General features: G+C 43.3%; 1 protein-coding gene across 1 annotated transcript; it reads right to left on the bottom strand.

Moving 5' to 3' along the window:
• Positions 1-3,140: 3,140 nt before the first annotated feature.
• LOC124873814 (G-protein coupled receptor 37-like 1) lies at positions 3,141-13,291 on the bottom strand. Its single transcript, XM_047374789.1, has 4 exons — positions 12,033-13,291; positions 6,729-7,037; positions 6,247-6,618; positions 3,141-4,813 (listed from the first exon to the last, which is right to left on the bottom strand). Exons 1-4 carry the CDS (start codon positions 12,738-12,740, stop codon positions 4,640-4,642), a joined length of 1,563 nt encoding a protein of 520 aa, XP_047230745.1. The 5' UTR covers positions 12,741-13,291; the 3' UTR covers positions 3,141-4,639.
• Positions 13,292-14,230: the final 939 nt, after the last annotated feature.

Genomic DNA, 14,230 nt, shown 5'->3' on the forward strand with positions numbered 1-14,230 from the left:
AGGTCCAGTCCTGGAGACCTGCTATCCTGGAGCTTTGAAGTGCTTCCCTTCTCCAACACGTCTGAACCACATGAATGGCTGCTTCCCAGGCCTCTGCAGGGCTGAATGACTGAAAGCCGATGAGGGATGTCTGCCATCGCTCTCCAGGACTGGACCTGGGCACACCTGGTTTGGACCAGGAAGGAATGGGTTGTGTTGTGCTGTTTCAGTTTGAATTTGACACTTATATTCATCTGCCTTTTTAAGAAGCTCTGTAGGTCTTCTGGAATGTTCTACCCTCCTCAAGATGTCTGGTGTCTTTGGCAAATCTGAAGCTGCCAGCGTTAGATCTGCCTAAATCATACCTAAATCTAGACTTTAACCAGGATGGAGGGAGCTTTTAGACAGTTTGTAGCTTTCACTCCTTCCCTGAGCTTCCGTTCTGTGGGTGTCTGACCCCCCAGAGGAATGAAAATGTCCTCTTTATAAATCTGTGAATCCTCTTCATGGGTTGCCGGGGTAATGAGAGAAGAGACTCGCACTGATTGGAAAATCGTTTAACTTTCTAAATTAACACAACTGTGTCTCGGTGTGGGTGAATTTGGGCCGGTATCCTGTGGCAACCGGACAGTAGTGAGGTCATTGATATGCTGAGCAGCATCTCTGCAGAGCGAAAATCCTCCTCACCGACTGACTGTTCTGAGGAAACCTTAAAAATCTTTGGGACCAGCGTTAGAAGGAACGTCTGTTAGATATACAGACTGTTTAAAGGTGGAAAATGTGGTGAGGTCATATTCACACTATTTAACTGGTTCATGTAGATAAGAAACAGTCTGGGAACGGTCAGTATTGACCCATCCATGCATCATGTGCTTCACTGTGTAGTTTACCACCTCATGGAGGAGCTTTGGTCCACTTTTCTTTCCAATATTGCTTCAGTTCATTTAGGTTGTCTCTGCAAAGCTCTCTGAAGAGCCACCAACTACAATCAGGCTGAGATCTGGACTTTGACTAAGCCTTTTCAGTTATTCTGTTGGAGATCTGCTGCTGTGTTTGGGATCATAGTTCTGTTGATGACCCAGTTTTGACCAAGCTTCAGCTGTTGGACAGATGGACTCTAGGATACTTTGATACACAGAGGAGATCCTGGTCCACTCCGTGACTGCAGGGTATCCAGGTGTTGAGGCTGGAAGAACGAGCCCAAATCATCAGTCTTCCACCACCATGCTTGACAGTAAGTGTGTGCTGATCCACTGTGTTTGGTTTCCTCCATCATGGTTCTGTGCATCATGACCAAACATCTCTACTCTGGTCTCATCAGTACAGAAGATATTGTTCCAGACGTCTTTTTGTTGACTCAGATGCAGTTTAACAAACCTGAGTCCTGCCGCCATCTTGTATTTAGAGAGAAGAAGCCTTCCCCTTCAACCTTTCCAAACAGCTTCACTGATTCAGTGTTTTTCTCATTGTCTTGTCATGACCTTTAACCTTTAACCTGTTGACTGAGGCCTGTGTAGTCTGGGATGGAGCTCCTGGGTGTTTTTGTCATTTCTCTGATCTTTGATGGAAACATTTGGCACATTGGGAGATTTGAAGCGTCCCAGAATAAAGGGAGATATGTTGTAGTTGTGACTCAATGCTGCATACATTTTTCTTTCTGTAGAATGATGGACATGAAATCATAAGGAAAATGCCTCATTAGCCCTCAAAGGTTGATCTGAGGCGGTGTTTTGTCATATTTTCCACTAAATACTGATAGATAAAACCATTAAAGTGGATAGTTGCTGTTAAGCCCTTCAAACAAGGTGGATGAACATTCAGCTTTAGATGTTATGATGCTGATTTCTGCTGCAGAGACCAAACTGAGACCCAGTTCTGACACACATACTGTAATTCCAGAAACTTAACATTAAAACACAGAATATTACAAAGACAGAGTCATCCATGTCTCATAAAACTGCATCCTGCTTCCTGCTGTCGCACAAACATGGGATTAGTTGTATCCTGAAGATAAACTGCGTTTAATTCTGTTTTTCCTTTCTGTATTCTTGCTGACGGTCTGTTAAGGCACATTGATACACCGTAAGCTACACACTGCTGACAAAAGTCACATCATTAAGAGTCTTCCCTCTTCGTCATCTTCATCATTAGCTCAGATTAGTAGCTTCATTAAGCAGCACACCCTTTACAGAAACGCACCTGCAATTAAACACCAGCACAGACATTCAACGACCAGCTGGACTGCTGCTGCAGACCAGAACAGAGATGAACTGGACCAGTTGGGTCGAGCCTGGTTATTCACAGAAGACTGTTCATATAACGGCACACAGCAGTAGGGGTGTAATAGCAGCCATGTTGATATAGGAAAATGTTCAGTTTGAGTCTTTTTATTCATTTTAACCAAAGATTATATTAGAAAACAGAAGTTTAGTTTTCTAGATTATCATTCAGACTCGTCCAGAAATAAACATGCAGGAAAATCTAGCAGCACATTAACGCTATAAGGAAGAACATCCTGAGCATGGAGGCTGATTCTCCAAACCAATGAAGCTCATTCCGTGGTGTGACGACCACAGCTTTAGGACAAGGAAAAGACAGGGATATGTAAATCTCTGAGCTCTTTGGAAAAATCATAAATGGATTCAGTAACGTTTTAAACAACAAACCTCCGCTAACTTCAGCTCCCCTCAACAGCAGAGAAGTTTTATTTAAAACAAGTGAACTGAATGAGAATGTCCCTAACCTCGCGTTTCAGCACCGGGTTGACTTCTGTGTCTCGGTTCAGATGTTCCTCCTCCTAACATCTGCTGATCTGAGACACCAACGTTCCTGCAGATCTTCTTGTTTCCCATCATGACTACTGTGTGAACAGCATTCCTGCATTAACCTGCTTTTTATTTCCACATAAAAAGATCTGAATGAGTAAGGACAGCACCAAAGCCCAGTCCATGACCCGGTTCTGACTGCGGCGGCCAACAGAGCAGAGGTTGAAAGACACGGGGAACCAGCTTAAGCTGAACTGGATCCAGTTTGCAGCATCACTTTGTTCCATGATGCAAACGCATGGATCCATCCAACCCTGCTGCAGAACTTTATTTGGGTTTAACTGGATCAATACGAAACCGGAAGCTGCTCATCTGAACACAGAAACAGTACAAGGATTGGTACAGTTAATTTTATTAATATGCATCATGATGGATATTAATTCTCTATTTATAGGTTTGATTTTTTACATTTACTGAAACATCAAACTCTTCTTATTCTAGAAAATTCAAGACATTTGTGTAAAAGAGAAAAATGAAAGAACAAAAATACTGAAACTATAATTTTGTAGCCAAGAAACATAATTTCTGCAAACTGTTACACCCCTACTGCATCCTGTCATCTGCTTCGGATCAGCTTTCAAATCATTTCAAGTCATTTCATGTTTTCCTGGAACTTTTTCCCAAATATTTTTATCTTTTGACCAAATTTCTTCAGAATGAGCAACTTTTACAACCCAAAAATGTTTTTAACCTAAATAAAATTGAAAAGGTATAGCACTAAATGAGCTGTTGCTAATTATTTTATCCCCATTCCAGTGAAATGAGTTCAAATTCATTTTTTCAAGCTTCTGCTTCCTTTAAAGAACAGTTTTTTAAGAGCGTTTCAAACCAAAGTCACATTTTAAAAACATGTTTCAGCTCTTTATGAGTAAATCCCCGCAAAATATGACAACCATGGTTTTAAATACAGAGACTCTTAAAAGTTTACACACCCCTGGTGAGATTACACCTGAATGCAGTGTTTACAACCTCAACATAATGCTTGATCAAAACACATTTTAAATGGAGTTTTCAGCATTCAGTTTAACTCTATCTAGTGGAAGAAGATTGTGAGGTGTTTTATATATATATATATATATATATATATATATACACACAATGCTGACATTAAATTTAGGTGTTAGTCCAAGCGAGAGCACACTTGTGCAACCAGGTTTTTGCAACCTTTTTATCTGTTTTAAAGGATATACATGTATATCATAGATGAAATGACTCATCATGCTCTCCTTTTCTTATTCTCATTAGCCTGGAGTTTTTAACAAGGATGTGTAGACCTTCGCACCACTGTGCATTTGTTGAACATCCAAGTCATCAAATATCAAACACTTTCCATATTAAAGCAACATCTCATCCCAGCAGCAGATCCTAATGTTCCTCACTCAGCTAAATATTTGTAAAACCTACTGCTCTAATTTAACTTAATTTACTTCAGTAAGAACAAAAAACTTCACAGCTTAGATCTACAGATTGTGGCGGGTGTTTCCTTCTGCAAGAGTCTCGTCAGAGTCCTGGAAACAGGTTCATGCTGTCAACACAGGCCTCAACAGCAACTTTCTAACTGATTAAACATTTGTTCCTGAACAGACAAGAAGCTAGGGTGTCCCCAAACAAAACAGTGGTCTGGCTGAAAAGGTGTGCTCAGAAAGAAGAAGGATGAGTTCAAGGTTGTGGAAAAGGGTGGAGAGATCATGTAGACGGCAGCAGAAGACGAAGAAGAAGAAGAAGAAGAGTTAACATTTAGGAAAAGAAGGAAACCTTGGAGTTAACTAAGAGATGTCTGAACAACCAGGAGGAGATTGATTCACGGAGTAATAACTGAAGAGGAACAGACAGCTCTAGCTGGAGATGGACAAGATGGCCGTCGTGTCTTTAGCCTTGTCAAAGAAGAGGGAAGTCTCATTGGCTGCCTTCAGTTTGACCTGGGCGGAGCCTGGCGAACCCTGGGCTGTGGTTGGCTGGCACTCCTGACAGCAGCAGCAACAGCAGTCCATGAAGGCCTGACCAAGAGCCTGAAATACAAATTAAATTAATTTAAACCAGAAAAGCACAGTGAGAAATGTCAGCTCTGTAATCATTTTGCTTTTGTTGAGAAATGTTTGTAAAATCCCGCAGAGCTGTGTAAGACCAACTGCTCTCTCGCACAAACAGTGTAAAGTCGCCTCAAATCCTAATATAATCAATTAATAACTGATCATTGACAGGTTCCCTAAAGCAACTGTATTATTACTGTAACTGAATCACTGACCCAACAGTCCTGGAGCCATCAGTAAATCAGAGTTTTCTTTCTCAGATCTTATTTATTTGGAAATTATTCTGAAGGGGAAAAAATGAATACCACGGCATGTGGTGCTCATCACATCGAGGTGTGCAAAGAAAGAAATATTACCGAGACATAACTTGTCTTGGAAAGGTTTAGTCAGGATTTATTTATGAAGGCTCTGTTCAATAATGACCTGCAGGATTTTGCAGCATTTGTAGCTTTTTGGAGCAGCAAAGCAAACGGCTCTGTAACTTCAGCCCCCTTTTTCAGAATCAATGCTATAAAATATTATTGTTTGATTATTCCTAACCATCAAAACTAACTGTTTTTAAGTGGTTCTGCCTATGCCTGCTTATACTACTTTATTCACTGGAAAACATCCACCAGTCGCCTGTCTATCAGAAGACCCATATAAACACACACAGAAAACAACACACACACTCTCTTCTAAGCTACGAGTAGCAGATTGGACTGATGGAGGAAACTGGAGAACCTTGAGAAAACCTCAAGGAAGCACACGAAGAAGATGCAGGCTCCACTCAGACAAGTCCTGGCTGACATTTGAACCCAGGACCTTCTTGTTACCAGGCAACGGTGCTGTTTACTTTATCTACCATGCCTCCTAAAAACTTTCATGTAAACATCTAATAAACATTAAATGCGGACACAATAATCAATGGAGAAATTCGAAAATGTGATTCCAGACTTGTACATGTTATGTATTCGAACCCTGAGCAAAGAATAAAAGGTTAATATTTAGACGACTTGTTTTCGTTGAATCCTATTCTCTGTTGTTCAAATACATTTTCAGCAACAGAGAATCTGATTTTAGCTCCAAAAAGGTGAATCCCAAAGAGCTGCCAGCTGAAAACTTGGCATATGTTAAAAGATCAGGTGAACCAGGACAGGAGGTCCTGTGTTTCTTAAAGGCACACAGACAATCTGCTGGAGATGTTTTCTTCTTAAACTTGTTCAGCATTCTCCAAGGATCATCTGCAGTCACTGAGTAGACCACCACTCCTGAAAGGCCAGGTTTAGAGTGAGTAGCTTCTTTAGAATCACATTGTATTGCAAAATCCTTCCGTTCGGATTGGCCTAACAAACATGTAGATTCCTGCAGTGTGATCCTGGTTCCTTGTTAAATGTCTGAAGGTGGTTAAATACTCTTTAACTTGGACCCACCTTACACAGACACAGCAGCAGCACTGGTGTCACTGCACACTTGAGGAACAACAGGAAGTGATGCACCAGCGCCAGAATGGCTGCCGTGCCTTCAGAGACGGTGATATACATGTAGGCCAGCGTGATGTTGCAGATGTGCTCGGGCAGAGCGCAGACACCATACACCACTGCCAACGCCAGCAAGGTGCAGTTCAGCTGCCGCTCCACCGCCTGATGCTGCTGACTCTTCTGGCTGTTGGAGCGGTCGTCATGGTTACGCTGTTTCTGGGCAGAGCTGGAGTCGCTGTTGACGTTGCGGGTGGCCATTTGGCAGAGGATGGTGAAGAGGACGGGGAGGCAGAAGTAGCAGCCAAAACACCACCACATGCGACCCTGACGGATGGGAAAGGTGAGATGTGAATGGAGACTCAGCAACACGTAAGAATTGAACCTTGGTGTTTGATCCAAGAACCTCAGACCTCCCTGGTCTGCCAGAATCTCACCTGGTGGTACCTGAGCAGCAGGGAGTGGAGAGAGTCAGGCAGGTAGATGGACAGGGGGGAGGACGGTGTGATGGTGCAGGAGTCGACCATCCTGTTGGTGGAGGGTGACACCGCCTGGCTCAGCTGCCAGAGGAAGATTTCTGGGCTGGACAGCAGCAGAGCTGAGAGCCACACCAGCAGCATCTTCAGTAGCACTGAGCGGCAGCGTTCCACCCGCCGGGTCTTCGGTTGGGGCGAGGAGGTGGCGGCATGGAAACGATCAATACCCAGGGCACACAGAGTGAACGAGGTTATTCCAAGGGACACAACCTGCAGACACAAGAAGAAGAATGTTGGTGTCATTAAGACTCATGTAGAGTTCCCGGAGAAGTTCCTGGTGGGTTTCAGAAGTATGGTCATACCTTCTCAAGATACAGACAGTAAAACACAAACCCAGTTTTTCACAATGCAGTGTTGTCACATGGGTGCTTACAACTGATCACCCCTTACGAAACAAAAACATATTGCAATATATGACATAAAACATTTCCATATATGGGAAACTAGTGCTTATGTTTTCTATATACTGCATTATAAGCATGAATCATAAATAAAAAAAAGATGGAGACAATATGCATGCTACATTTTTACATGCAGTAGTTTTATTGAAATGGTAATTCACTCCATTCTTACATGAGTTAACATGAGCAATCATCTCGCTAAATGTCTTGCAGTTACACATGTCAGATAATACCAATGACAAAGTTGTTTATTAAAGTTATTATGGCAACATGGTAGAAGCTAAATACTCGTACTCATACTCGTCGTCTTCCACTTATCCAGCCGCACCGATCTGTCTGTCGATCTCCCGCTCCATTCTTCCCTCACTCGTGAACAAGACCCCGAGATACTTAAACTCCTCCACTTGAGGCAGGAAATCCCTTCCAACCTGAAGAGGACAAGCCACCCTTTTCCGGTCGAGAACCATGGCCTCGGACTTGGAGGAGCTGATCCTCATCCCAGCCGCTTCACACTCGGCTGTGAACTGCCACAGCGCATGCTGTAGGTCTTGGCTAGAGGGGGCCAGCAGGACCACGTCATCTGGAAAAAGAAGAGACGAAATCCACTGGTCCCCAAACCAGACCCCCTCCGGCCCTTGACTGCGTCTAGAAATCCCCCGATTCCATACTCCTGGAGCACCCCCCCGCAGGGCATCACGAGGGACACAGTTGAATGTCTTCTCCAAGTCCACAAAACACATGTTAACCGGTTGGGCAAACTCCCATGAACCATTGAGCACCCCATAGAGGGTATAGAGCTGGTCCAGTGTTCCACGGCCGGGACGAAAACCACACTGCTCCTCCTGAAGCCGAGGTTCGACTATCGGTCGGACTCTCCTCTCCAATACCCTGGCGTAGCCCTTACCAGGAAGACTAAGAAGGGGGACCACCACCCCAGTCTGCCAGTCCAGAGGCACTGTCCCCGTCCGCCACGCAGTGTTGAAGAGGCGTGTCAACCATGACAGCCCTACAATATCCAGAGACTTGAGGTACTCAGGGTGGATCTCATCTACCCCTGAAGCCCTGTGTGAAGCCTGGATGATGAAAGAGTCCAACCCTGAATCCCCAGCCTCTGTTTCCACCAGGGAATGCATGATGGCAGGATTGAGGAGATCCTCGAAGTACTCCTTCCACCGCCCGATAATGTCCTCAGTCAAGGTCAGCAGCTCCCCACCCCCACTATAAACAGTGTTGGCGAAGCATTGCTTCCCCCTCCTGAGGCGCCGGACGGTTTGCCATAATCGCTTCGAGGCCAACTATATATATATATAGAATATGTATATATATTAAACATAGAAGCTAAATATTTTACAATTATACCTGTGCTTATGCAACAAACATATATTTCAATATATATTTTGTGCCAACATATGAAACTGATATTCCTGTCCTTTAAAACATATATATATATATATATTGTCTCAAAAAATGGCTTTGAGTTTAAATTCCCTTCACCTGTTATTGCAGAAGGAGACGCTGATGTTACCAATCACAGGTTATGATCAAAACATCCTGAAAACAACTGAAGTAGAGCTGCTCTTCCACACTGAAAGGAATTAGCCAAGGTGGTTCAAGCATCTGATCAGGGTGCCTTCTAGATGCCTCAGTTTGAAGGTTTTCCAGGTATTCCCAATTGTGAGAAGACCAGGGCAGAAACAGAACCTGGTGGTACTACTGTACAGGTCCTTCTCAAAATATTAGCATATTGTGATAAAGTTCATTATTTTTCATAATATCATGATGAAAATTTAACATTCATATATTTTAGATTCATTGCACACTAACTGAAATATTTCAGGTCTTTTATTGTCTTAAAACGGATAATTTTGGCATACAGCTCATGAAAACCCAAAATTCCTATCTCACAAAATTAGCATATTTTATCCGACCAATAAAAGAAAAGTGTTTTTAATACAAAAAATGTCAACCTTCAAATAATCATGTACAGTTATGCACTCAATACTTGGTTGGGAATCCTTTTGCAGAAATGACTGCTTCAATGCGGCGTGGCATGGAGGCAATCAGCCTGTGGCACTGCTGAGGTCTTATGGAGGCCCAGGATGCTTCGATAGCAGCCTTTAGCTCATCCAGAGTGTTGGGTCTTGAGTCTCTCAACGTTCTCTTCACAATATCCCACAGATTCTCTATGGGGTTCAGGTCAGGAGAGTTGGCAGGCCAATTGAGCACAGTGATACCATGGTCAGTAAACCATTTACCAGTGGTTTTGGCACTGTGAGCAGGTGCCAGGTCGTGCTGAAAAATGAAATCTTCATCTCCATAAAGCTTTTCAGCAGATGGAAGCATGAAGTGCTCCAAAATCTCCTGATAGCTAGCTGCATTGACCCTGCCCTTGATAAAACACAGTGGACCAACACCAGCAGCTGACACGGCACCCCAGACCATCACTGACTGTGGGTACTTGACACTGGACTTCTGGCATTTTGGCATTTCCTTCTCCCCAGTCTTCCTCCAGACTCTGGCAACTTGATTTCCGAATGACATGCAGAATTTGCTTTTATCCGAAAAAAGTACTTTGGACCACTGAGCAACAGTCCAGTGCTGCTTCTCTGTAGCCCAGGTCAGGCGCTTCTGCTGCTGTTTCTGGTTCAAAAGTGGCTTGACCTGGGGAATGCTGCACCTGTAGCCCATTTCCTGCACACGCCTGTGCACGGTGGCTCTGGATGTTTCTACTCCAGACTCAGTCCACTGCTTCCGCAGGTCCCCCAAGGTCTGGAATCGGCCCTTCTCCACAATCTTCCTCAGGGTCCGGTCACCTCTTCTCGTTGTGCAGCGTTTTCTGCCACACTTTTTCCTTCCCACAGACTTCCCACTGAGGTGCCTTGATACAGCACTCTGGGAACAGCCTATTCATTCAGAAATTTCTTTCTGTGTCTTACCCTCTTGCTTGAGTGTGTCAATAGTGGCCTTCTGGACAGCAGTCAGGTCGGCAGTCTTACCCATGATTGGGGTTTTGAGTGATGAACCAGGCTGGGAGTTTTAAAGGCCTCAGGAATCTTTTGCAGGTGTTTAGAGTTAACTCGTTGATTCAGATGATTAGGTTCATAGCTCGTTTAGAGACCCTTTTAATGATATGCTAATTTTGTGAGATAGGAATTTTGGGTTTTCATGAGCTGTATGCCACAATCATCCATATTAAGACAATAAAAGACCTGAAATATTTCAGTTAGTGTGCAATGAATCTAAAATATATGAATATTAAATTTTCATCATGACATTATGGAAAATAATGAACTTTATCACAATATGCTAATATTTTGAGAAGGACCTGTCTATATCCCTTCTGACTGCTGAATATTGACAGCTGTCAGACTGATTCTCATTACAGTGAGCTGGACTAAAATATCAACAGCTCTCCACCTTAGAAATCTAACAAAAGGTTTAATAACCAACTGTTGGAGCAGGACGATCCAGCAGCCATAGTAGCAGGTTGCTGCAACAACCAACAGGAGAAGCATTCATTTTTTCCCCCCCTTGTGCTGGATCAACAAACAAGCATTTCGGTCAACATATGCTGATGTTTTCCGTTCGCAGAGCCACCTAACATGTTTAAGCCTATTTCAATGAACTGGACAAAAAGAAACGACAGCAACACGTTCATCGATCAAGCAACCCAAACTTTCCAGAAACCTCCAGGTTCCTTGGGTTGTTTTATGAAATGTCATGTGGCCTGGTAGCCTACTTTACTGGAGCTGGGAAGTTTTACAGAACTTACAAACTACTTGACTGTACTTACAAGCCACTTTCCTAACATGTACAGGTTACTTTACCAGAGGACCAGGCATAGGATGTCTGTCACATAGTACTTTACTTGAAAATACTGGAGGCTGTGCTTAAAACTTTAGCTTTCAGAACTTATCTTTGAGGTTACTTTCCTAAGGTTTTTCCCTGTAATCTACGTTATTTTCCCAGATATTGCAGGATTATTTTAATACTTTCTGCGCATCGTACCATCTCAGAATTTTCTCCTTATTTTCCATGAATTTATGGGTCATTTCCCCATAACTTGCAGGTGGTTTTCTGGTACTTTCTGTAACTTACAAGCTATTTTCCATGAATTTAAAAGTTGCATTCCTATACTTCCCAGAACATACCGGTTGCTTTCCCAGACGTTACAGGGTACTTAAGTAAAACTAGAGGTTGCTTTTGTTGAAGTTAAATGTTGTGTTTCATGCATTTACGCTGTAGATTCCAAACCGTTCAGTTTACTAATCAAGCTTCTGGGACTTACAGGTTACTTTCCTGCAACCTACAGTTTGATAGCCTACCAATGTGGCCAGTCCTTCCCAACACCCAGACTACAGTGGTACACGAGGGCCCCAAAACAGGATTTAATCCTATCCCTAGCACCACACACTCCATCCAGTACCCTGATGTGCTGCCGTGGTTGAGCCAGGTTCTTAGTCGTGTGTTTGTCACACAGAAGCCACTGCTTGTTTTACCATGTTTCTTCTGCTGCATCATTTCTGTTAAAGTCATGGCTGATGGAGATAGAAGGTATGCAGGGTTCTTCATTATGTTAAGTAACATATTTACTTCTGGATCACTGTCTAAATTGATCTGTAACTGGTGACAAAAATTCAGGGATTCAGATCAACCTGCTCCTCAGGGGAAGAACAAGCTCAGCTTTTGATGTCTCCAGAGAACTGCTTCAACACCAGCTTCTTCTGCACAGTGACCAAATGTTAGACAGCATAGGTCAATAAAACTGTTATTAATTACAGTGATATACATATGGCCCACCTACCTCCATATACGGCACCATGCAGCAGGTGATGTCACCTAGGATCCTCCTATTGGACAGGTGGTTCAGCACCACCACTGGAAGGCAGACCACCAGGACCAGGAAGTCCCAGAATGCTATGCTGGCCAGCAGGTAGTTCCAGGCAGATCTCATGTAGTAGTTGTTCCAAACGACACACATGACAGCCATGTTGGCCACCACGCCCACTGCCAGGACCAGGCCGGCTAGGAAGAGAACCACATATGCCACATACGAACTCTTCGCCAGCGGATAAAACGGGTTAAAGAGACCTGGACCTTCATCATCTGAGTTGGATGCGTTTGTATGGATATTGGTCTCATCTCTATGGTTGTTGGTTATTTCTACCTTTGTTGTGTTACTGAACTTTGTGACTTGAGGCGTTGTCACCCACTCATTCTCAAAGGAATGACTGAAGGTGGACTGCTGCTCATCCTCGTCTGCACCACGGGCCAGGCGACGACGGCGGTCCAGGTCCAAGTCCACCATGTCAGGCAGAGGGCGGCTCTCTTCAGGGTTGTAGGTATCATCTGCAGTCTGTAACTGCTTGCCACTCCGAAGAGCTTTCAGTTGGACACTATAGGAGGATTTATGGGTACTGCTCTGCTGTTTGTCCTGTTGCTCAACACTCTTTGCATGAATAAACTGCAGTGAGAAGTAAAGACACAGCAAAAAAACGAGTGACGGAGCCATGACCTGCTAGTTTAAACAATTTAGTTCCACTTCACACCTGAACCGTTGAATTAGGCCTGTTTCTATAAAGTCCTTTGACAAAGAATTCAAAATTCAAATCAATTCCAACAGTATTCCAAGAAAGATTTTGTACTCGGGAACAAAATGATCAGCCTGGTGTTGTGAAGTTCCCAATATTCTTCCTCCAAGTTTGGTCAAATAAAAAGATCCCAATCCAAGAGAAAAATGTTGGTAGTTAAAGTTGAATTTTCCAAACTGCGCCACACTTATGTTGCGTGTTCGGACCTCCAGCTGAGATCCTGACCAGATCCTAAGTTTCCTCCACCCTAAACACTCAAACTTTCTCACTTTAAACACTCCTCTCTGTTTTTCCCATCCATTGGTAATCCAAACAGAGCTCCAGGAGGTGGAGGACAGGGGCGTGCTGAGGGTCCGTCTCCCTGTCAGGGCTGCAGGCAGCAGAGGGACTAGGTGTCCTGGAGCTCTGAGGGTCTCTGAGAACAAGCAGCCCTCTGCTGCACGGCTGGATGGAGCTTTTGTCAGGACTGGCATACAAACAAGGCTGGCAGCCTCACAAATACTCACATTTGTCTGCACAATCACGCATGCATACTTTCTTTTGGTGATTTTGGCTCTCACTTACTCACATAGACACACATTTAAACACTCTCAGTTCTTCTGCCCTCTGGTGGTGAAAAGTAAATTAGCTAATAGAAAACACCTGAAAACAGAATAAATCCTTTCACATGCTGTTTTAAAGATTGTGATTTGACCTAAAAAATCATAAGTACAGATCCAAACAACACTAAAAATTTCCTTTTCATACACAGTGATCATGGAGAGGGAATAAAAACAGATTTTTGTTTAATTGCAATTTTTATTTATTTGAATTCAATAAATGTGTTGTTAGAAATTCTGATTTAATTTTTATTGAACATGTTTTATTCACTATTTTCCTTTTGAAAGGAAACCAATACCATGGCGTTCCTAAGACAGGCCAAACATGCAGACTGCCAGACCAGATGCAACGAGAGATGATGTAAAAATATCCCAATAACTGATGGGATCGTGGGTTGAACATTCAAACTGATCCAGTAGGAGTTTAGGTCCATTGGAAAAACTGTGTTTCTAAGTGAGGCTCAATGGTGCAGTAAGAGAGGAAAGCTCACATTCTCTGAAACCGGCGCTGGGTGGCAGTCCTGTACAGCCGGACTCTTTCCATTTCTCAAACTGGAAGCATCCCATTTAGCCGCAGTGTGAAGCTATAGATTGATTAGTGGACCATCAGTAGATGCCTGAAGCTGATTTAGGATGGCACCTGTGGGCAGACAGAACAAACTTTCTATTCTTCCTGTTTGGATCTGTTAAAAGCATCCTCCTGTCTCAGCCAGAGATCCAAAGAAACTAGCATCTGCTCATCATATCTGATCACATTTCAGTTCAAAATATTCCGACTCAGCCTTGATGTCTTCATATTTTTGCCTCTGATG

This window comes from Girardinichthys multiradiatus, chromosome 1 (genome assembly GCF_021462225.1).
Source record: "Girardinichthys multiradiatus isolate DD_20200921_A chromosome 1, DD_fGirMul_XY1, whole genome shotgun sequence".
NCBI lineage: Eukaryota > Metazoa > Chordata > Actinopteri > Cyprinodontiformes > Goodeidae > Girardinichthys > Girardinichthys multiradiatus.